Source organism: Galeopterus variegatus, unplaced genomic scaffold (assembly GCF_000696425.1).
Source record: "Galeopterus variegatus unplaced genomic scaffold, G_variegatus-3.0.2 Scaffold36, whole genome shotgun sequence".
Taxonomy (NCBI): domain Eukaryota; kingdom Metazoa; phylum Chordata; class Mammalia; order Dermoptera; family Cynocephalidae; genus Galeopterus; species Galeopterus variegatus.
Genome location: NW_007726147.1, coordinates 349722 through 374596, shown reverse-complemented (window position 1 = coordinate 374596; position 24875 = coordinate 349722). Strand labels below are relative to the sequence as shown.

General features: G+C 42.2%; 1 protein-coding gene across 1 annotated transcript in view; it reads right to left on the bottom strand.

Annotated features, from left to right (window-relative positions):
* Positions 1-24173, bottom strand: part of LRRK1 (leucine-rich repeat kinase 1) — an 85628-nt gene extending 61455 nt beyond the window's left edge. Inside the window, exons 1-4 of the mRNA XM_008571020.1 lie at positions 24015-24173; positions 13296-13467; positions 9225-9404; positions 8645-8793 (exon numbers count right to left, since the gene is read on the bottom strand). Of these exons, the coding sequence (XP_008569242.1) occupies positions 8645-8793; positions 9225-9404; positions 13296-13467; positions 24015-24167 (654 nt within the window). The 5' untranslated portion in view covers positions 24168-24173. The remainder of the gene's footprint in view (positions 1-8644; positions 8794-9224; positions 9405-13295; positions 13468-24014) is intronic.
* Between the last annotated feature and the right edge of the window lie 702 nt (positions 24174-24875).

The following is a 24875-nucleotide window of genomic DNA, read 5'->3' as shown; positions in this document are numbered from 1 at the left end:
TAAATATATATTTATTATTATTATTTTTTTGTCTTTTTTCCATGTCTGGCAACAGATCGCACCCCTCAGTGTCGCCCCCGTACCGTACCGGGACCGGCAACGGGATCGCAGCCCTTGGTGATGCTCCCGCGCCTCGCTCAGCCAGTGAGCGGGAACCGGTCCGCATGTGGGATCCGAACCCTCGGCAGGAGCACCGCTGCGCTTCCCAAGCGGCGCACTATAGCAGTGCGCCACCGGGCCGGCCCTATATTTAAATAAATATATTTTACACACTTAAATATAAATTTAAATATATCTATGTCTACATACCTATCTATATATCTATATTCTGATGAGTCTTTAATGCTTAACTCTAACCTATCTGGAATCTACCTGCCTCATAACTAATCTAAATCTTTACGCTGATATCCAACAGCTCCAACAACATCTGATAATGTTTCTTACTTTTATTTTCTTTCTTAATCTTTTCTTATTGTGTTCTCTAATTTGTCACACAAATCCAAAATATTAGTTTTGTTATCTCTGTGTGCCTACATTACTAATCATTTTCTCTGTTTTTAACTAAACACATGTGGTTTATGTCATTGCTGCTTTTGTATTTTGCCTTAACATCTAGTGGGGCAAGACAGGCACCTGCTTGAAAGCTCCAGTGGTGTCCCTGCTCATCTTTTCCACTGCATGACCTGGCTGTCCATTTTCAAGCTCTATGAAGCCCTAACCATACACATGGATAGTGTGGCAGTTGTGACCCTGTTACACAGGGAAAGTAATGAACAGGGGAAGATTTGGTATTTGGAAACTAGAGAAAATAGACACACATGGAGAATAATGGGCTGGACTCCTCACCAGGGCACAGAAGCGCAGAATCGGTGGGAAGATGCCTGGAACAGTTCCGAGTTTGCTTCCGTGGCTTTCAGCAGGCAGGTGAAGGGCTTTCTCCTCCTTTCACACAGTGAGTGGTGAAAAGGCCAGGCCCCAGGAGTTTGAGTCTGTTCCCCAGCACTGCCCCTTACCCGGGGGGCCTTGCTGGTCCCAAGATGCAATTCTGGGCACCCCAGTTCCCACATCTGCCACATGAGACAGCACCCCCAGCTGTGAGCAGGGTGTGCAGAATCAAGATGGTGGTCTTGTATGTGGAAATGCGTTGAATGGCATAAAACTCTTCAATAAAAGCCCTTTGCTCCAAATGTGAGGGCTTCCCAAGGGCAAGGATGTTCTCCGGAGGCCTCAGGTGTGCCTCACGAAAGGCTGCCAGCCACGGCCATCAGGCATTGTCAGGAGCATGCAGCCCTCGCTCAGCGACTCTGTCGGCCCCCTTCCTGACGCCCTGTGGCTACCAGTGCTCACACCCACCAGCCACAGACGGATGGACGGACGGGGGAAGGGCCTGCCTCAGCTCTGAGAATGTGCAGCTGGATGTTTGTGCTCAGCAACAGCACAGGGAAAGAATGGAGGATAACCAGGAACTTTTAAAGTTACGTAAGCCAGAGCTGGTCCAAAATAAAAAAATCTTTAGGTTAGCTGTTAGATTTGAAATCTTAGGGACTTTTAAAAGGGAATTAATAATTTCCCCATTGGGTTGTTTCAAAGTTAATTTCAGCTCTAGTCTATTTCCAACACTTGAAACAGTCCCAGCAAGCCCTCCAGCCTGGCCCTTGAACTGCTAAACAGGAACATCGTGGTTATTCCAGGACCTGATTAAGCCTTTCCTGGCATTTCTGTGTTTTCCTGCTCCTTTCTGGTGTGACAACATCAAAGTGTTAAGCTATTTCTCATGGTAACACAGCTAACATTGACAGGACGTGCACCATGAACACAGGCCAGCTCATTAGATGTTCAGACAAGTTTGGAGGCTTTAAGAGAAGCACTGCCAGGCCAGGAAAGCAGCTTGGCCAGGTCTGACCTGGCTTCAATTTTGTCCTTTAAAAAGTGTGTCCAAGAAGTTCAGACTATGTGGTGTGGCCACAGGAACCTTCCTTACTCAAACCCCAACAAAACCCAAGGAGCCCGCTGCTGCCAGTGCAAAATAAATGTGGGCTTCTCTGCAGCTCCCCCTTGGCTGTTAGAGGTGGGCTCTGGCAGCCTGAGAACCAGGCAGTACCCGACCCAGAAGCATGCCGGCGGGCAGAGCACAGGCACACAAAACATAAGACACACATGGCATGACCACCTTAGTGTGTCACCATGTGGCCTGCTGCAGCACTGCTAGAGGCAACCTACATCACACGTGCCCTGGTGGGACTGTTACTTCAACAAGGTCGCCACCATGAATGACAGTAAAGTCCAGGGAGTTTTGAGGCCACATACCATGAGCAAAGTACTCTTTAAAGCCTGCCCCTGTCTAATATTTTGAACCAAAAAAGTCAGCTTGATTCCCCTGAATACCTCAAAAGGTAGGAGCACTCACCTCTGGCTCCTGAGTCATCGCTCCCAGCTGCCAGACCCCTCTGAGCTGCCCCCTCTGTCTTCTCTTCTTCCAGTGGCACAGAAGGAATGTGCCGTCCCAGGTTAGAGATTGCAGGGCAGCCAGACATACCCACTCCAAGGTACTAGCCTTTGAAATTTAGTTGAATCATAAAAATACCACCTGTTTTGGGAAAGCCCAAGGAGTCCTTTATGACTCATGCTGTGCTGAAATTTCATTTCCTCTTCTGATTCTACCCAAAAGAGCAAAAGGGGAGGAAAAGCAACATTGTTTTTTCTTTGTCTTTGTATTTGCAGAATGCAATAATCACTTCTGTGCTCTGGGCGGACCTTGAGAGTTGCAAGAGTTGCCCTGCAGAAAAGATCACAGAGATGCCAACCATTTCTGTTTTTACTCTTATGCCAGGAAAACTAAAGCCACTGGCTCTCAACATCAGGTGCATATTGGAATCACCGGGGGAAATTTCAAAACTCTTGATGCCGGGTCACATCCCAGAGATTTGGATTTAATTGGTGTAGGATGTGGCTTGAGCAACAAGATTTTTAAAATTTCCCAGGGATTCCGATGTGCAGAAAATTGTGAGACTCCCTAATGTATGTGAAACCCGAGAGTACAGTTCAGGAATTGAGAAATGGGGAAAGCCCCGTGTTCAGGAGATGCAGGTCTGGTGTGGGCAGCAGTGCCATTTAGCATTTCCTGTCCTTGGACAAGTAACATGATATCTTTGGGCCTCAGTATTTTCACCTGTAAAACAGATTATATTCTCTGCAGTTGTTACTGAGGAGCTGTGAGGGTCAAATACAACAGGAAAGCACTGGGGAAAAACACGAGCACCACATGACTGTAAGGGTTAGATGAGCATTATTTCCTTTTGCAACATGAGGCAAATAATATTAACCAATGTTTATTGAGCACTTATGTGCCAGGCCCTGTGTGAAGTGCACAGACACCTTCCATGGTGGTACTATAACGATGCCTGTTTTATAACTGAGAAAACCAACCAAGGCACAGAGACCTAACGAGGTATAGAAAGTAGAGTGTCAATATTTTTTAGAAACTGGAAAACTAGCAAAAATAAGGAAAGGGTAAAAAGGAAATAGCAATAAATATAATAGAAAAAGATGGAAAGAAAAAACTAACACAGCAGGTCCCGCTCAAATGTGAAGTGGGTGGACTCCTGTTGCGAAAGACACACTCAGATGGGATTAAAACCAAATGCTGTTTACAAGAAATACACCTAAGACAAAGAGACAAAGAAAAAACTGAAAATAGGGGCCGGCCCGGTGGCGCACTGGATGGTGCGCCGCTTGGGAAGCGCGGCGGCGCTCCCGCCCGAGGGTTCGGATCCCACATACAGACCGGTTCCCGCTCACTGGCTGAGCGAGGCGCGGGAGCAACACCGAGGGTTGCAATCCCGTTGCCGGTCCCCGGTCCGGTACGGGGGCAACACTGAGGGTTGCGATCCATTGCCGGACACGGAAAAAAGACAAAAGACAAAAAACAAAACAAAAACAAAAAAACCTGAAAATAAAGGTCTGAGAAAACTTATCTAAGGTTAATGCAAAGAAAATGTGGGCAATGTGGCCAGATAAGAGCAGACAAACACAGTTTCAAGGACAAAGGCATCAACAGGATTAGGTGGTTACTATCTGATGTAATGAAAATATGTATTCATGGGTCATAAAGCCAGAAACCAGGTATGTGATGCAAAACCTTGTAGAAACATAAGAATAATGAGATAAAAAATCAGGGGAAGTGGGAAGTAGAGATATGCACTTATGTATAGAGATATATTGTTTATCTGTATTTCAGATTTTGATAAAGCCAGCACAAATACGTAGCATGTAAAGGGCATGAATGTTGCAATCAACAAGCTAAAATTAGAGAAAAAAACACAGAAATAAACAAATATTCAACTCAAAAAATTGAAAAAGAACTATAACAGTAGCAGGTAACATCTGTTATGTACTTACCATGTCCCGGGCATTGTCATTTGAATGTTACAAATATTGCCACATTTAATTGTCAAGCATCTGCCCAAGACAAGGACTTCATTGCTCTTTCCATTTTCCAGGTGAGGAAACCAGAGACATAAGACAGAGAGAGAGAAAGTACCAGATGCAGGCCCTGGAACAGAGAAGCCTGAAGCCTGACTTGACTCTGTAAGTCTCACGCCAGAGCCTTGCTCCAACCTCAACACCATCAACAAAATACTCAAAAAAGAACACATGAAGAGGGTTTTAATAGATAAAAGCTAAAATTAATGAAATAAACAAAACAAAAATAAAACCTAGCAAGTCCTTGACAGGACCACTAAAATATGCAGGTACTTCAAAACGTTTGTGGAAAAAATAGAATTGAAAGATAATATGGATCTTTCCATGAACTTTTTAATGTACCCTCATGTATAAACCTCTAGTTCATCTGATTAAAATTGAAAGAGAAAAATTAAAACTGTTCAACATTATAAATGAAAAGAAAAATATAACTACAGATACAGAAGAGAAGAAAAGCATTATAAGAAAAATGTAAATGCAACACCATGATGGCAAACTCAAAAATCTAAAGGAAATGGATGATTTTCTATCGATATATAATCCCTGAAATGCAGACAACCTGAATTGACCAATGACTTCGAGAGAAGTCAGAAAATATAGACCTGTTTTATCTGATTAGCCTTTAACAATAAATAATTCCTATGTAACTTCTCCAGATCATAATAAGATGGAGTTTCCCAAGTCATTTTGTAAAGCTAGCATAATCTTATATCAAACCTCATAAAAACAATAAAAATTGAAAATTATGGATCAATCTGTCTATAAATATAGATGCTAGAATTGTAAACAAAATATCAGTAAATCAAATCCAGCAGCAAAAAAACCCCCAAAAAAACCAAAAAAAAAAAAAACCGATTAGCATTTATTACAGGAATTCAAGGTTGGGTCACAATCTATTATCATGATTTGTTAAATCAATAAATTAAAGTAGAAAATCTATATGACCATATTAGTAGCTGCAAAAATGGAATTTGATAAATTCAGCCTAATATTTCCTAATAAAAACTTGAAGCAAATATGAATACATGGAAACTACCTAAATATAAAGAGTTTATTTACCAAAAACTTACAGCAAATGCTCATAAATTGCTGACACTAGGAACTTTAAAATCAAGAACAAAATAGATACACTCGGTATCATTATGATTATTCAATTTTTGAAATTTCTAATGATACACAATAAGACATGGAATAAAATAAGTTATATAAATATTGGAAAAAAAGAGACAAACTTGTTTTGAATTTTCAGACGACTTGATCATATACCTAAAACTCTGAAGGAACTCTACTAAAAACTACTAGAATTAATAAGAGAAGTTGGTAAGGGGACTGGATAAAACATAAATAAACAAAATAACTTTTCTCCATACCAGTAATATCAGGTTGGAAATCAAAATGGTAAAGATTTATACATATATTCAAATGGTGGCAAAAACAATAAGGGGAAATCACAAATAAACAAGATAGGACCAGGACATTTAGGAAGAAAACCATAAAATCTTATTAAAGAATATAAAAACTGTACAAACTGAGTCATTGTGGGAAATCCACAAAATAGAAGAACAAATATTTAATAACAGTCAATATATTTTTGAAAAAAACAAAGGAGTAGAAAACTTGCTTTAAAAGATTGTAAAATTTAGGGGCCGGCCCGGTGGCGCACTGCTACAGTGCGCCGCTTGGTCCTGCCGAGGGTTCGGATCCCACATACAGACCGGTTCCCGCTCACTGGCTGAGCGAGGTGCGGGCGCAGCACCGAGGTTTGCGATCCCGTTGCCGGTCCCGGTCCGGTACGGGCGCGACACTGAGGGTTGCGGTCCGTTGCCGGACACGAAAAAAGACAAAAAAGGAAAAAAAAAATTAAAAAAAAAAAAAAGATTGTAAAATTTAAATGAAGTGCCCGTAATCAGAACATTATGACATTTTCCAGAAACAGATTAATAGGCCAGCGGACCAGTACTGAGAATCCCCAAAGGTATACAGGTATATATATTGGGGGAAACGCCAGTGGAGACATTTCCATTTGGAGGGAAAAGGAAGCTTTATTTTAAAAACTGTGTTGGAGGGCCGGCCCGGTGGCGCACTCGGTTGAGTGCGGCGCTTGCGAGTGCGGCGGCGTTCCCGCGAGGGTTCAGATCCCATATAGAGACCGGTCCGCTCACTGACTGAGCGCGGTGCGGGCGCGACACCGAGGGTTGCGATTCCGTTACCGGTCAGGAAAAAACACAAAAAGGAAAAAAAAAAAAACTGTGTTGGAATAAACTAGTCATCCATCTAGAAGAGGTGAAAGCTAGATCAACTCCCACTTCCCCACTGCCATACAATACACATGGATAAATACCAGAAAAGTTAAAGCTTAAAATGTAAAAAGTAAATGAATAAACATATTACAAGGGACTCCAGGAGAATATCAATATAAAACTGGAGGAGAAATTGCCTTCTTATACAACCCAGATGCCATAAAGGAAAATATGAACACATATGATTATATATTCTTACATCTTTGTTATCACAAAGAAAAACAGACAAAAGAAAAATAATAGATTGAGCAAAATACTGGCAAAGTATATAATAAACAAAGGCTTAAGATCCCTAATATACAAAAAGACCTACCAAAGTGAGAAGGAAAAGACAACCCTTTAGAAAAAAAATCAACAAATATTTTATTTTTTTATTTTTTTATTTTTTTATTTATTTTTATTTTTTATTTTTTGTCTTTCTTCGTGTCCGGCAACGGATCGCAACCCTCAGTGTCGCGCCCGTACCAGACCGGGACCGGCAACGGGATCGCAACACTCGGCGCTGCACCCGCACCTCGCTCAGCCAGTGAGCGGGAACCGGTCCGTATGTGGGATCCGAACCCTCGGAGGGAGCGCCGCCGCACTTCCCAAGCGGCGCACTGTAGCAGTGCGCCACCGGGCCGGCCCAAATCAACAAATATTAACAGGCAACTCACATAAGGGGAATGCTAATAGTTTACAAACATACAAAAAGATACTCAATATTATTAATAATATAAACATAGAAATTAAGACAAGTATATATCATTTTCATCCATCAGACTGGTGAAAATTAAAAGGCTCTGGGATGTGTAATGGTGGCCAAGCTGTGGGGACAGAGATTCCCATATATTGCTGGTAAAAGTGTGAATCACCTCACTTTTGGGGGGCAGTGATTGCAAAACGGTTCACTTTTAGGAATCTGATCATAAGCAAATACATCCTAGCACACCAGGCTATATTACAACAGGGAAAAATCAGAAATAATCCAAATGTCCACCATCAGGAGAAGGGCTGAATCAATTAGGCTACATAGACTCTATAGATTTAAGGCATGTTTTTAAAACAATGAGTTGTAGTTAGATCAACTGATCTAGAGGACTAGAAATGATACAGTACTAAACTTAAAAAGCCAGTTGAAGATAATGTAAAAATGCAATACTATTTTTGTCATTAGAATGGAAGACTAAAACAACCCTATATAGGTTTACAAATACTTTTGTAGCTTTGCATATGGAAAGGTGTGAAAAGATCATCACCAGTTTGTTAAGTTATGTATTTTAAGGGAAGCAGATTCATAAAATTATATCTCTTTCAATTACTTTCACTTGTTATAACAAGCACATATAACCTATGTAATTTAAAAATTTAACAAAGGAAATTTAAAAATTATGACATATTTAACCAATTTTGGAAAAAAGCCAAAGGAAACATTGAGAAAATACATGAAGCCCAGATTTCAGATTCCACCCTTCTATGGTTTGAATGTTCCCTCCAAGACTCATGTTGAAATTTAATTGCCTTTGTGACGGTATTAAGAGGTGGGACCATTAAGAGGGGATTAGGCCACGAGGGCTCCACCCTCAAGAATGGATTCACGTCATTATTGTGAGAGTGAGTTCCTTATCACAAAAGTGGGTTGTCATAAAGCTGAGTCTGGCCCTCTCTTGCTCTCGCACTCTCTTGCCCTTCCGCCTTCTGCCAGGCCATGACACAGCACGAAGGCCCTCACCAGATGCTGGCACCATGCTCTTGGACTTACCAGCCTCCAGAACCATGAGCCAAACAAATTCCTATTCCATGATAAGTTACCCAGTTTCAGGAATTCTGTTATAGCAGCAGATAACAGATTAAGACAAGCCCCGCAGGCAGGGACGACTCACCTTTTTTCCCATACAACTGCTGGGCACAGCACTGGCTTCGATGAAGTATTTCCTGAGGAGATGTTTGCTGGGGTCAGGACTGTCTAGCAGGATGTAGGAACAGAAAAAGGCCCCGTGCCGAAGCAGGAATATGGCAATGTCTTCATTCCCTAAAGGGACAAAAACACCCAGAAAGCTAAGGGCATTCAGATGTGGAAGGTGTCACCATTGTCGGAAATGACAGATGCAAATATGTGGAACAGAAACTGCGAAGGTACTTTTTCTGTTTGCACTTCTATGACTTCCCTTGATGTATCCAGTTCCTGTTAATGAGAGAACTTCTGTGGGACTCTGCCCTTTGGAATGCCGCATACAATTGTCTCATTTGCCACAGCTGGTTCCTGTCACCGAAATCCCCTTGCAGGGCCAGGTGAGGGGGAATGAGGGAGGGTGCAGATGTTTTGAAAAAGAAACGAGAACAGGAGCTGCAAGAGTCTCTCCACAGAGGTGATTTGAGAGCAAGGGAGAGGGTGAAGACCTGGTCCCACATCTGGAAACCAGGACAGTCTGCATGGGCAGGGCTGACTCGGGCGGGACCCACCTGACTTGATGGCTGCATAGAGGGGCAAGCGCACGATGACAGGGAACTCATTCTTCCTGACTGCGTAGCTCTCCGGGTCAGCCCCGTGCGTCAGGACCAGCAGCTTCACCACCTCCAGGTGTCCTTGCTGGCAAGCCAAGGCCAGCATCCAGTTCAACAGCTTCTGGGGGCTGCAGGGACCTGGTGGGAGACGACAGGATGGAGTGAAAGTGCCATTGAAGGGTACTGGCCGCTCCCACTCTGATCTTCCGTTTGACCATTAATAACATTGAGCTCCTGCTTCCAGCTGAAAGTCACTTCTGCTGAGTGGACGGTGTTTTCCGGAATAGTTCCTCTATGTTGCATATATTTCCCCACATCATAATAAACCCACTTGCTTGTCAAATAATGCCAAGTGAAGAAACACAGGATACAAAATGGCATGTACAATGTGATCACAACTGAATGAAAAATGTGCGTGTGGAAATATGACCAGAAAGAACTACCGCAGTGCTGCAGTATTCTCTCTGGGCATTGGGATTCTGAACATTCCCCGTACCCCCTTCCTTATCCTGCACCCTGATCCCACCCCTACAGTAGCACTACACACAAGAGTAGGGTTTTGGAGACAGGCAGCTTAGGGTTAAGATATTTTAGCTGTGTAATTCTGGACAAATTTCTTAATGTCTCTGCCTCAGTTTACCCATCAGTAAAATGGGAATAATAACTCCCATCCTCCCAAATTTAATGTGAGGATTACATAACATAATGTATGTCAAAAGCCTGGATCAATAAACCCTAACTCATTATGTTATGTCATTACATAGAGTACTAACACTTTTCCACATTACTAAATTATCTGTATCCATATATTACTTTCAAGAATAATAATTTTAAAAAGGCTTTGGAGAAAGAAATAGATCTAATGATCCAGGTTAAAACTTTTAGAATTATTCCCGGAAAGAACAGCCTACTTAATTCCAGGATGAAATAACACTTAGCACACTGAATGAACACAGGCAGCGTGGGCTGAAGTGTTACAATATCTTCAAGTTCAAAATAGTGCAGTATCTTATGGATCTAGCTGCCATGGAAAAATTACCTCACTTCTGCACAGACACTTCCCAACTGCATCATAACACAGTCTCATTTCCAGAGGGACCAAAGTGCTCCCAAGCATGGAGAGCGCGACCCTCCCCTCCACGATAGGGCATTAACCAGAAAATGGGGTTGAGATCAGGATCGCAGGGCTTAAAACCAAATAAAGCACCTGGCATACAGTGTGGGCTGGAGCTGGTACTAAGTACGTGTCTCTTCTTCTCCCTCTGTCGTTAACCAGAATTAATGATTCGGAGGTTGCTATAGCCTGAATATTTGTCCCCTCAAAGCTCATGTGGGAACTTGATCCCCATTGTGGCAGTGTGGAGAGCTGGGGCCTTTGGGAGGTGATGAATGGATTAATGGGTTAATGGATGAGTGGGTTATCATGGGAGGGACTCTGGTGGCTTTATAAGGAGAGCAAGTGAGCACATTAACACACACTCTCCCCCACATGCCATGTGATGCCCAGCGCCACCTCAGGACTATGCAGAGAGTCCCCATCAAGAAGAAGCTCCTCACCAGATGTGCCCCTTGGACTTTGGACTTTTCAGCCTCCAAACTGTAAGAAATAAATTTCTCTTCTTTATAAATTACCCAGTTTCAGGTATTGTTACAAGCGACAGAAAACCGACTAAGGCAGAGGTATGTTAACAAAAAACAAGCAATCACTAACACTGTAAGGGTACCAGGTAAGAGACATAGAGTAATCATAGTACTAACTCCTGTGGGACGTAGATGTGTCAGTCTTAGGAGGCAGGTACTGTATTTTAGACTCATGGTTGTAAGATGAGGAAACCAAAGCTCAGAGAGGTTTGCAAACTTACTGGAGGTCCCATAGTTGGTAAACAGCAAGGTTGAGACTTAAATCCTGCTTTGTCTAAAACCAAAGGGTGCTCTCTTCACCACACAGCCCCCCATGTGTGTTCTCTGAGGCATAAAGCCAGCAACACGCAGACAGCCCGTTTTGGCCTTTTGGTCTCTGCCCCTCCTCCTGCCCACTCCTCAGCAACTAGAGACCAGGAATTACGTGATGATCACTTCAAAGGCCCCCCACCACCCCCCACCCCTCCTCTTCTCAGACCCTCTTTGGTTCTCTAGCTGCCTCTTATTTGTCTTCTGGTCTTACCTCCTCCCTACCACGGCTGCCCTCTCCTCTGGCTTGGGAATTCCCAGAGAGCACACACTGTTTTGCCCATCTCTGCACTTCTGCAGGGCCTGGCACCATGTTCTGGAATCTTCTATTTCTCAGCAGCTACCCAGAGTTGAGTTGAAGATAGGATGCCCCAGGAGCAGCTGGAAACCATGTTGAGGTCTAGCCAAGCCCCCTGCTCTGCATCCCAAGCCCTCCTCTTGCTTGTCTGCCAAGTCAACTCCTATTCTCCCTGCAAAACCCCACTCGGATGTCAGCCTCCCTATGAAGACCCCCCTGCATCCAGACAAGACCACCCCCTGATGTGAGCTCTCAGACCTTTGTGTAAATACTTCAACCTCAGCATGATAACGTTACACAGAGTTACTCCTTTCTGCCTTGTTCCCCTCTGCTTGGCCAGGAGCTACTAAAGGGCTGGGATCATCTTCTTTAAAAAGTCTCCGTGTCTCTCAAGTCCTGCAGGGTGCCCAGTGCTTGGCAAATGTTCAGTAACTGTTAGCTGTACAACTACATGAATGAGTCAGCTGGTGTAGACTCTTTGTGGCTAGAACAGAGCTAAACTTGGGAGCCCTGAAAAGAAGGAACCAGCCTTTGAGTCCTCTAGGGTGGCTTGGCTCCTCCTTGTCCTCCTGTGTCTTGCATCTTATGGGCCCTAAACCTGCCCCAATTTCTGTCCATAACCTCATCCCCCCCGCAGACGCATGAGGGGATACACCAGCTTGGAACCACCTTTGAGCACAGGTCTATCTAAAAGCACACAGATGGACACTCCCAAATAAAACTGCTATATAATGAGTGGGGCCCAATTCACAATGAAAAAAATGGTGCCCCTTATTTAAAAATCATGAAAAATTTCAAGATGGCAACTACGGAGTTAAACCAAGTGTGGGGACCTTCTAAGCACAGGGACCTGTGTAACCCAAGAGGCTGACTGTGTTCCCAAGTACAATCTCAACTCCCAAAGACCACTGCCAGCTGTCCATAGTAATTCACAGGAGACCAGGATACCTTGAGTTTACCAAAGAGGAAAAAAAAGTTACCAGTTACTAAAAAAGCAACATAGCATGGTACATCCATACAATGTTACATTATTCAGCCATAAAAAGAAATAAGCTATCAAGTCACGAAAAGGAATGGAAGAACCTTAAACGCACATTGCTAGGCAAAAGAAGCCAATCTGAAAGGCTGTATGATTCCAACTGTGTGACATTCTGGAAAAGTCAAAACCATGGAGATAGTGAAAAGATCAGTGGTTGCCAAGGCCCAGGGTGAGGGAGGGATGAACAGGCAGAGCACAGAGGATTTTTAAGGCAGTGATACCCTTCTGTATGATACTATTAGGGTGTATACATATCCTTATACATTTGATAGAATGTACAACACAAAGAGTGAACCCTGATGTTAACGATGGACTTTAGTTAGTAACAATGTATCAACATTGGTTTACCAACTGTAACAAACGAACCACATAATACAAAATGTAAAGAAAAGGAGATACTGTGCCTGTGGGGCATATGGAAACTCTGTACTTTCCAATCAATTTTTCTGTAAACCTAAAACTGTTTTTTAAAAATAAAGTCTGCTAATTTAAAAAAGAAAGCAACATCGACCTGTATGCTTGATCAAATATGGTGTGTGAGAGTTTCTCTTGTGAGTTAATGGGACTGAGGTGTGGGACGCGGTGCTGCCATTGGCAGGCAGATTTCATTTTGGATTGTCACTTGGAGGCCCCAAATGTCTTGATCCCATTATTGGTGACAGCATAAAGAAATATGCTTTCTGGGGTGAAGCCTAACAGGGGCCCCTGGGAGGTGGTAAGGAGCTCTCACCCTGTGTCTTACCTGGTAAGGACTCAAGCAATTCCTGCACAACTTCGGTGTGCCCAAAATACGCCGCCACCACAGCTGGGTTGTCATCGGTGGGCTCCGTTGGCAGCGCCACCCACCTCTCGGTAAGTAGATAGCGGACCGTCTCTAGATCCCCGTAGGCCGCTGAGATGCTCAGAAGCTGGCCCTGGTCAAAACAGAACAGGGCTTCCATGAGGTGAGCTCGGTGTGGAACTGCCAAGAGAACCCACGTTACATGCTCCACCGAGTCCGTGGACAGGACTGGAGCTTCCCTGCCCAGGGTGGCAGCGGCTGCAGAGCGCTGGAAACGTGGACCTCCAGAGTGAGTGGTGGGTGCTGTCACTTCACATACAATTTCAAAGACCCAGTACAGAAAAGGTAAACCATCTCATCAACAGTTTTATATGGATTACATGTTGAAATGATGATTTAATATATTCAGGTTAAATAAAATAATATTATTTCACCTGTTTCTGTTTACTTCTTTAATATGGTTGCTAGAAAATTTGATATTATAAATGTAGCTCAAATTCCATTTCCACTGGACAGTGCTGCTCTCAACCATCCACTCCATGAGGACAAGGACCTTGTGAGTATCCCCTCCAGAGCCAGAGCTCAATTACCATCTGATACATGCTGAGTAAACCTTAGGAAGATGGATGGCAGCCAGGCTTTCTGAAGGACTATCCTGCAAGTTATTCATAAATGGAATGTGACAGATGAAGGGACTCCACAGATCTGAATCCAGGGACAAAGATACTCCAGCAACATGCAGTAGGATTCTCAACATAGGAAGGTAATTAAACCTACGTCTGAGTTCCTACTTCATTCCAGCCATTCAGGTATGTAAAGGTTCTATGAAATGGGCAGTATATTAATACACAGACAAAGTCATGGAGGTTCAGAGAGGTTTTATAACTTGCCTAAGAGCACACAGCTAGTAAGTGTCTGTCACACAGTAATGTAAAAATGGCTCTGACTGTCCACAAGCTCCCTGGGTCGGTGAAAAGGATGCTCAGATAGAAGTGATTGGTTGCAATACTAAAACTTTAGGTCCTCTTGGAACTTGGCTGCTTCCCATGGGCTTGAGCACCAGCATGTTCAGGAGGTGGATGGGGAACCCAAGTTGCAGGGGGACAGCCAGTGCCATTTACTGAGGACCTACTGCATGTAAGACGCAGGGATGAGCACGGAGGATGACGGGCAATTTCTAGCCTCCATGGATTTACAAGTAAGTTTGAGCAGGGTATCAGCATAAAATAGTCACAAATGAGCATATTTTACTTGCTGAATAGTTTAGAAAACAAGTGTCTTTGGAGATCACTTCAGGGTGAGATGGGTGGGAATGGGTAAATGGAACCCCAGAGAAGGGAACTGATATTTATCAAGCTCTTTCCAAACACCAGATGCTGCATTGAGTACTTTATTTACAAGGTTACATTCAATTCTCCTAACGGTCATGCAAGGAATGTATCTGTATTTCCATCTTATGAATGAGGAAATGAAAGCTTGCCCATGGTTAGGGAGTTTATATATAGTCCCACAACTACCCAGGATTTGAATTGGAATCTGTGTAGCTCCAAAGTCCATGATCTCTCCATTCCGTCCATGACTTCCTGGAAAAGGTGGGACTTGGAGAAGGCTCAGGATCTGTAAGTGGAGTGAATGGGCTGGCGACAGGAGGTATGTCTGACAGGTAAGGTGAGGGACAGTCTAATGGACTGGAATTATTTGGAGGACAGTAGAGAGTCATATATTCAATATGTGCAGAAAAGAAAAACCCACCCTGCTGCCTGAGGTGGGACCCGGCAGCCCTGCCATTCCAGGAAAGCACTTGCATTATGGAGAAGAGCTACGGTGATTGATTAAATAATTCACCACACACAACTAACAACTGTCTAGACTCCAGTCAGCTAGAAGCTTAAAAGCCCCATGCTCACGAGGTGGTAAGTGATGTCACAGAGCCAGCCCAAGGCCAAGAGAGACCCAGGAGGTGAGAAGGGTCAGAGCTGGCTCTCAGGCTGGAGACAGCCCAGAGGCTCTGAAGCATGTATTTATTTTAATTCAAACAGCATAAAAAATATAAAATAAAAAGTGGGCCTCCCTTGATGCCTCCACCTGCACACCCCCTCTGCAAAGGAAACTGCTCTCACACAGCCTTACAGAACATGTTTATGCATGCACACCCACAGGTAATCCCATAGGAAACCAAGAGCTTTTATCACCTAATTCATTATAGCTTTTTATTGGTAATATAACATACCTACTGAAAAGTACAAAAATTATAATCAATCAGTTTCATGAACTGCCACTTGAACACACCCATGTAACTGGCCCCAGACCAAGGAACAGAACATGGCCTGTGCCTGGAAGCCTCCTGGTGCCTCTTCCAGCCACTGCTCTCCCTGGAGGAACCACTATCCTGACTTCTAACACCACAGATTCATTTTTGCCATTTTCCCCCCCATGTATGATGGGTAATGTGCTGATGTTATAAAAAGGTTTAGAGGAAGGCGCATCTCACACAATAGCCTGAAAACCCAATCATTGTGCTTATGATCCAAAAAAGATCTTGTTGTTATTAGTTTTTAAACATTATAAAAATGGCATTATAGGTCATCTATTACTTTTTTTAACTTTTTGCTTTGAAATAACTAGAGATTCACAGGAAGTTGCAAAGATAGTGCTGGGAGAACCTCAGTGTCCTTCACCCAGCTTCCTGCAATGGTAACATCTTACATAACTGCAGTATGACATCAGACCTGTAATTTGACCTTAGTACAACATGTGTGTATCGTCCTGCCATTTTGTCACAACCAAGACACAGAACTTCCATCACCACAAAGCTACCCCTTTAGTCTCACGCACCCTTCCAATTTTATGAGTTTTTTTTTAATCATGATTTGAATGTTGTCAAATGAGTTTTCTGCATCAATTGATATGATAAAGGTAATTTTCTTCTTTAGCCTTTTTATTAAGAATAGTATTAATAATAATAATTACCTTGATTACTTATCAAACACTGAACCAGCCTTGAATCTCTGGAATAAACCCCACTTGGTCATGGTGTATAATTCTTTTCACATATTGCTAAAAACTATTTGCTAATATTTTGTTAAGAATTTTTGCATCCACATTCATGACGAACATTGGTCTGTACTTTTCTGTTTTTGTACTGTCTTTGGTTTTTGCATCAGGGTAATACTGGCTTCGTAGAAGTATTGGAAAGTGCTTCCTCCTGTTTTCTGAAAGAGACTGTGTAGAACTGATGTTAATTCTTCTTTAAATGTTTGGCAGTATTGTCCAGGGAAATCATCTGGGCCTGAAGATTTCTTTTTTAGGAGGTTTAAAATTAAGAATGGAATTTTCTTAATAGTTAAAGGGCTATTCAAATGATCTATTTCATACTGGGTTAATTGTGGTAGTTTCTGCTTTTCAAAGATTGGTCCATTTCATCTAAGCTGTCAAATTTACGTGTGGAGAGTTGTTCCTAGTATTCCTTTATTATCCTTTTGATAACTGCTGGATCTGTAGTGATAGTCTTTGTTTCCTTTCTGAGATTAAGGATTTTTCTCTTTTGTCTTGGTTAGTCTTGCTAGAGATTTGTCAATTTTATTAATCTTTTCTTTTTGTCTTTTTTACTGACCAGTAACGGGATCGCAACCCTCGGTGTTGCGCCCGCACCGCGCTCAGCCAGTGAGCGGGAACCGGTCTCCACATGGGATCCGAACCCTCGGCGGGAGCGCCGCCACGCTCCCAAGCGGCGCACTCTCCAGTGCGCCACCGGGCTGGCCCATAATCTTTTCAAAGAACCAGTTTTCTCTATTGCTTTTATGTTTACATTTCATGAATTTTCTACTCTTATTTTTAGTATTTCCTTTCTTCTGCTTGCTCTGGGCTTAATTTGCTCTTCTTCTAGTTTCTTTAGGTGGGAGCTTAGATTAAAGATTTGAGACCTCTCCTCTTTTCTAATGTAAGCATTTAGTGCTATAAATGTCTCTCTCAGCACTGCTTCAGGTACATCCAACAAATTTTGACATGTTTTATTTCCATTTTCATTCAGTTCAAAGTGTTTTTATTTCCCTTAAGACTTTTTCTTTGGCCCATGAATTATGTAGGAGTATGCCATTAGTTTCCAAGTGCTTGAAGCTTTTATTATCTTCTGTTATCAATTTTCAGTTTAATTCCACTGAATCAAACTGAAATGTGTTAGAGAACACATTCTGTATGATTTCAATCCTTTTAAGTCCATTGAGGTTTGTTTTATGACCCAGGATATGGTCTATCATGGTATATGTTCTGTGGACACTTAAAAAGAATGTGCATTCAGCTGTTATTGATTGTAGCAATGTCAGTTAGATCCTGGTGGCTGATAGTGTTGTTGAGTTCTTCCATATCCTTGATGATTTTCTGTCTAGTTATTCTATCACTTGTTGAGAGACTTTGTCAAAGTCCCCAACTGTAATTGTAGATTTATCTGCTTCTTCATTCAGCTGTATCAGTTTTTGTATCACATATTTTGCAGCTCTGTCATTTGGTGCATAGACATTTCAGATTGTTATGTCTTCTTGGTGGATTGGTCCCTTAATCATCATGTAATATCCCTCCCTATCCATGGGTTATTTTTCTTTGCTCTGAAGCCTACTTTATCTGGTAATAATATAGCCATTTCTGTTTTCTTTTAATTAATGCTACATGTTATATCTTTCTCCATCCATTTACTTTTAACATACATGTTGTATTTGAAGTGAGTTCTTGTAGGCAGCATAGAGCTATTCATGCCTTTTTGTCCACTCTGCCAAATTCTGTCTTTAAGTTCATGTATTTAGACCATTTATGTTTAATATAATTATTTACATGTTAAGGCTTAAATCTCATGTTAGTTTTTTGTTTTGTTTTTCATTTCTCTGCTTTATTTTTCCTACCTTCCTATGAATTACTTAAACATCTTTTTATTTTTTTGTCTTTTTTTTGTCTTTTTCCGTGTCCGGCAACAGATCGCAACCCTCAGTGTTGCCCCCGTACCGGACCGGGGACCGGCAACGGGACTGCAACCCTCGGTGTTGCTCCCGCGCCTCGCTCAGCCAGTGAGCGGGAACCGGTCTGTATGTGGGATCCGAACCCTCGGGCGGGAGCGCCGCCGCGCTTCCCAAGCGGCGCACTATCCAGTGCGCCACCAGGCCGGCCCCCTTAAACATCTTTTGAATTTCATTTTGATTGATCTATAGTGTTTTTGAATGTATTGCTTTGTACAGTTTTTTTTTAAGTGCTTGCTCTAGGTATTATACTGTATATACATGATTTATCAATGTTTACTGTTTTCAACATTTTACCAGTCTGAGTGAAGCATAAAAACCTTACCTCCTTTACATCACTTTATCCTCCACCATTACTAAAATAATGGTCTTGTCTTAACTATTTTCTCTATATACTTTAAGAACCACGTTCGGCACTGTTATAGTTTTTGCTTCAATTGTCAAACATAATTTAGAAAACTAAAGATAAGAAGGAAAGTCTTTTTTTATTTACCCACATTTTTGTTCTTACCACATTCTTTCATCTTTCTGGGTGTTCCAAGATTCCTTCTTTTTATCATTTTCTCTCTCTTTAGAGAACTTCCTTTAGACATTCCTTTAGGATAGGTCTTTTTAGCAATTAATCTTCTTAGTTTTCCATCATCCCAGAATGTCTTTATTTTCTCTTCATTTCTGAAGGATATGTTCTTTGAATATGGAATTCTGGGGTGGCAATTGTTTTTCTTCCAGCACTGGGCTCCATGGTTTCTAATGAGAAATTCACTGTCATTTAAATTGTTTTTCCCCTAAAGGCAATATTTCTTGCTAGCTGCTTTCAAGTTTTGATTTGTCTTTAGTTTTTTTATAAACTTATAAACTAGACTTATAGTTTGACCATGATGTGCATGAAATAAATTTCACTGTCTGTAGTTAATTCAGCATCTTGAATCTGTACGTTCATGTCTTTTGCCAGTTTGGGGAAGTTTTCAACCGTTATTTCTTCAAGTATTGTTTTAGTCCTGCCTTCTTCTTGTTCTCCTTCTGGCACTCTGATGACATGAATGCTTAGATCTTCAGTTAAAATTCTCACATGTCTATGAGGCTCTGTTCATTTTTTTCAGTCTATATATTTTTTTCTGGGTTGGGCAATTTCTACTGTCCTATTTTTAAGTTCACTGGTTCTTTCCTTTGTACTTTCCAGTCAACATTGAGCCTATCCATTGAGTTTTTTTCTTTATTTTTTAAAAATTTCAGTTATTGCATTTTTAAGTTCTAAAATTTTCATATGGCTCTCCTCATGTGTTTTATTTCTTTGCTGAGATATCTATTTTTTGCTGAAACTTTCAATCCTTTTTATTTGCTTCAAATGTGTTCATAATTGCTCATTGAAGCATTTTTATTGTGACCACCTTAAAATCCTTGTCAGATAATTCTAACATCTGAGTCATTCTGGTGCTGGCATCTGTTGGTTATTTTTTCTCACTGAGTTTGAGATCTTTCTGGTTCTTAGTATGATTACTAATTTTTTACTGAAACCTGGATATTTTTGGCATCATGTTTTAAGACTCTGGATCTTATTTAAATCTTGTGTTTTAGCAGGCCTCCTCTAACTTTGCTCTGGTGGGTGAACAGGGGTGTCACTTCATTACTGCCTGGTGGGTAGAAATCCAGGGTCTGTCCTCAGAATCAGCTGCAATCCAGTGGGGAGGGGCTCCTTGTTATTGCTGGGCATGGGTGGGATTTCATGTTCCACACCAGGCCTGCTTCAATTCCACCCTAGTTGGGAGGGAGAAGAGTGTTTCATTACTGCCAGGCCAGGTGGGGATGAAAGTCCAAGCTCCCCACACGGACTCCACTGACGGTGGTAGTGGGGTGTTATCACATGAAAGACACTAGCATCCCAGTTCCCCATGGCCTTCTCTGACACCCTGGGGGTGGGTATGACTGGGGTGTCTTGTTACAGCCTGGCAAGGGTGGAAGTCTAGGCTTTTCACCTGGCCTTTGCTGGCCAGGGGTAGGGTGGGGGCTGCACGTGTTCCTGTGGTGTTTGGTTGAATTGTGTTGGTTATCGCATATAAGTTTTGTCTTGCTAGGTCTCTCTTTTTCTGGCCCTTTGGCTTGAGAGAACAGGCTTTCCTTGGGGCTTTTTTTTTTTTTTTGTCTGTGCCAGTTTGTGTTTCTGGGTTGCCACCTTCTTCAGTATCTGGTCTGGAATGTATGAGGTAAAACCCATCCAGGGCTGGCCGGTTAGCTCAGTTGGCTAGAGCACGGTACTGATAACACCAAGGTGCAGGGTTTGATCCCTGTCCCGGTCAGCTGCCAAAAAAGAAAGCCCCAAATCTCACTACTGTCCTTTCCTTGAGTCCGGAGGTCTCCAGCTGGTCTGCCTTCTTTTTTCCACCTTTCAGAATCTTATGTTTGTTTTACATGTAATGTCCAGGGTCTTTAGGTACACTTAGTGAGAAGAAGAGAGAAAAGTACACTCACTCTATTTTCCCTCCATCTTACAGGAAGCAGAAGTCCTTCACTTATTAATTTAAATTATATTGGAGATGTTTTCAAAACAGCTGTTAGAGATTATTTTGTTGTTTTGGAGTGCTACGCGGTATTCTATGGCCTGGACACAGAGATTTATGCAGCAGTCTCTGCCTGCAGATGGAACACTTAGGCGGTTTCCAGGGCTCTGCTACTGTAAACACAAGTTTGATGAACAATCCTTGTGCATTTTTTTTTGCAAGTAAATTTGTAGGGGTAAGTTACTCGTAATAGTTTTGCTGGGTCAAAGATGATGGAATTTTAAATTTTGATAAGCATTTGCAAACTCTCTTCCAAAGAGACTGCACAAATTAATATTCATATCAGCATTAAATAAGGGTGTGTGATTTCCCATAGCTTCGCTACTGATTATTATCAGATTGACATCTTCAAATTTGATAAGTTAAAAAAATGCTGTTTCATTTTTGTTTTATTTGATTTTTTATAACTGTTAACAAAGGTAAATAACTTTTCATATGTGTACTGCCCATTTGAATTTCCTTTTTATGTGTGCACATATATTTATCTATTCACATCCTTTGTCATTTTTGTTCTTGATACTGTTATCTAATTTTGGTGCTGAGGTTGTGCTAGCCTTATTAAAGGAATTGAAGAGTGTATCCTCTTTTTCCATCCTCTGGAAAAGTGATTATATTACTGGTAGAACACACTAGTGAAGCCGTATGAACCTAGAATTTATTTTGTAAGAAGGTTTTTAATTATTGATTTATTTCCTTCAAGGAAATTAAAAAAAAAAAAGAAGAGGTTATTTAATTATTGATTTATGATTAAGGCACTATTCATGCTTTTTATTTCTTTTTGTTTTAGTTTGGAAAAGTTGGATTTTGGGGGGGTATTTGATTAATTCATCTAAATTTCCAAGTGTGTTAGCATAAAGTTGTTCGTATAATGTTCTCTTAGTATCTTTTGAACATCTGTATAATCTGTAGTGAAGGTCTCTTTAATTTTCCTGATACATTTATTTATTTCTTTTTCTTGTCTTGATCACTCACTCACAGATTTTTCGATTTTATTTGTCTTTTCAAAGAACCAACTTTTGATTTGTTTTGCTTTCTATTTCATCAATTTCTTTTTTCTTTTTTTTGTCCTTTTTGAGACCGGCCGCACCGCGCTCAGCCAGTGAGTGCTGTGAGTGCACCGGTCATCCCTATATAGGATCCGAACCCGCAGCGGGAGCGCTGCTGCACTCCCAGCACCGCACTCTCCCGAGTGCACCATGGGCTCGGCCCCTATTTCATCAATTTCTGCTGTTATTTTTATAATTTCATTCCTTCTACTTTCTTCAGGTTTACTTTGCTGTTTTCCATACCCTGTTGTCCTTTTTAAAAATGGTGTTGTTATTTCATATCATTTTTACAAGCTTTTTGTCAACTAAGGGTACTAGCCATATTCCTTCTCAATTTGTCATTAATCCTTGACTCTTATTTATGGCATATTTTTGGAAATAAGGTTTTAGATTTTTATGAAAACTCAGACTCATTCATCCTTCTTCTCAACATGTTCTCAAAGTTCAGCTACCCAGGATTTCAGCAGCTCAGTATCCAGCAGGCCTTCTAGGGATCTTTTCAACTTTGAGTTGCCACTGGCCACCATGCCAGGCAGAAGATACCCACACTCAGGGCTCTGTTTTCCTCTATCCAAATATTTGCCAGAGTGGTCTTTCTCAAATTTTCATAACACTCCTTTTAATGGCTGTCTCACTCTCAGGATGAAGTCCCAGCCCCCTCGGCCCTTTGGGTCCCTGATCCTCTTCCCATTTTTTTAGTATCTCCTGACACTGCACATGCCTGACTCCCTTGCTCCAGGCCAGATGAGACAACTCACAGCTGGGAAATGAGCCATTGTCTGTAGCTACTTGGCCACCTGGCACAGATTCCAGGCTCTGCTTGCTGAGCACAGGCCCTCCTTGCCGGAGGCCACCTGCTACACACTAGAGGAGCCCACGGCTCTGACCTGCAGCTCTCCCCATACAGAGGGAGGTCGTTTGCTGTCGCCACCCTGAATTTATAATCGGAGGGATCCAAAATGCTCTCCTCTCAACAATTCTCCAGCACATGGTCCTTGCTCTACCCCAAGCCCCGATTCCACCCCCAAATCTCTTACACTTCTGAGAACAGGCTGGAGGTTAAGGAACTGAGTTATTTCTAACTACTAGTTAAATGAAAATATGTTAAACCTGTGCTAATTAAAGTAATGCAAATAAAACCTCAGTAAAGTGTTTTCACGATAACAGCCAATAAGAATCCCCCGCAAGGGCAGAAAAGTGACAGTGGCCCTCTTGAATCCTCAGTGGGAAGGCCAATCTGTACAAGCTTTTTGGAAAACAGCTTGGCATCTTTCAAAATGTTAAAAATATTCACACCCATATTCTGAATTCCTGTAAATCTATGCTAATCAAAAAGCCTTACAGTAAGAAAAGAATTAGGCAAAAACATTTAATACAGCATTATTTATATTAGTAACAAATTATAAGCAATCTAAATATCCAAACAAGGTGAATAGACAGGTAAATAAGGTCTCTCTATCAGGTGGAATGTCATACAGCCATTGAAGGTTATGCTTACAAGGAATTTATAATCCTATGGAAAATTCGTAATAGAATATTATATAAGAACGAGTTATAGGTGAAAAACTATATACACAATATGACTTTATAATAGAAACAACAACAGCAACATGTGCTCAGAGCAGCAGGTTGGAAAAGACATACCCAAACTGTTGAGTGTGATTGTTTGGGTGTATTAGGAATATAGATCCTTTTTTTGTTCTTTTTTTCCTACTTTTACATATTTTCTAAATTTTCTTTTTAGATTAGAGCATGTACTATTTTTATAATGGAAAAATGTATAAAAGAATACAGTAGGTTAAATCTTCAGCTGGCATTTGGTTCTTTACATTGAAGTGACCCCACCCCGGTGCCCCAAAGACCTCATATGGAAAGGTAGTCAGGGGCCTGCTTAAGTGATGATGGACTGAGAGGAAGTTGGCCCATATGTTCACATGCAAAATGACGTGTTTCCAGAACACAATAAAAAATCCCCATTACAATAATGACAATCACAAGAAAATAATCTGAGTGGTGACTTTTGTCCAACCCAGGTTCCCAGGTATGGCCCAAGGGGGAGGTGGGCATTCACCCTACCTTTTCCTGCTGGGATGTGCTCTCATCACAGGCCTCTTTGAGCAGGTCCTGGGCCCTGCTGGGGTCTCCCTGCTTGTACGCAGCGTGAATGCCTTCCGTCCTGGGGGAGCGTACTGTGCAGTCACTGCTTGGTGTGGATAGTTTGTTGCCCATGTCCCCAGCACCTGTGTGGGATGAAGCACACACACCCACAGCATCACCGTTGCTGCCCTTGGGAATCATAAGAGAGGAGAGCAGAGGGATGTGCTGTCCATGACAGAGTTCTGGGGCTGTCAGAAGAGAGAGGGATGGCCCTGAAATGCTGTTGTCACCTGTCACTGAGCATCCGCTGCCCCAGAGATGTGCAGCCCTCTGGGAAAAGACTTGCTGGGGCTGGCATGAGGCCGTGCTGTCTGTGATGGCACCAGCACAGCTCCGAGGATTCTGTAGCATGTCTGCCACACAGAGCCAGTCTAGAGCACCCAGGGCAACTGCCTGGTGGGGGCCTCACTGACAGCGGTGGAGAGGCTGAGGATTTGGCGAGAGAGATGGTGGTTCCAGCTAAACTGTCCTACTGCTGTGTCCCCGAGGGGTGGAGGACAGACAGGTCATGTCCTGGGATTGCAGAAATCTATACACTTTCCTAAGCCCCACCCTGTTTAGAAAACTCCATGAAAAACATGGGATTTAGAATCAGCAACCCTCACTCCATACCTGCTCCTGCACAAACATGCCATGTAATGATCTTGAGCAATACAATGAAGCTTGGGGCTCTTGAGATGCACTTGGTCAACTGGTGTGACTGACCCAAGGCAACCCGAAGATACTTCCTGGCTCTGCCATTCTGTTTATCTGAGATGTAGCTTTGCTATGGATATGTTC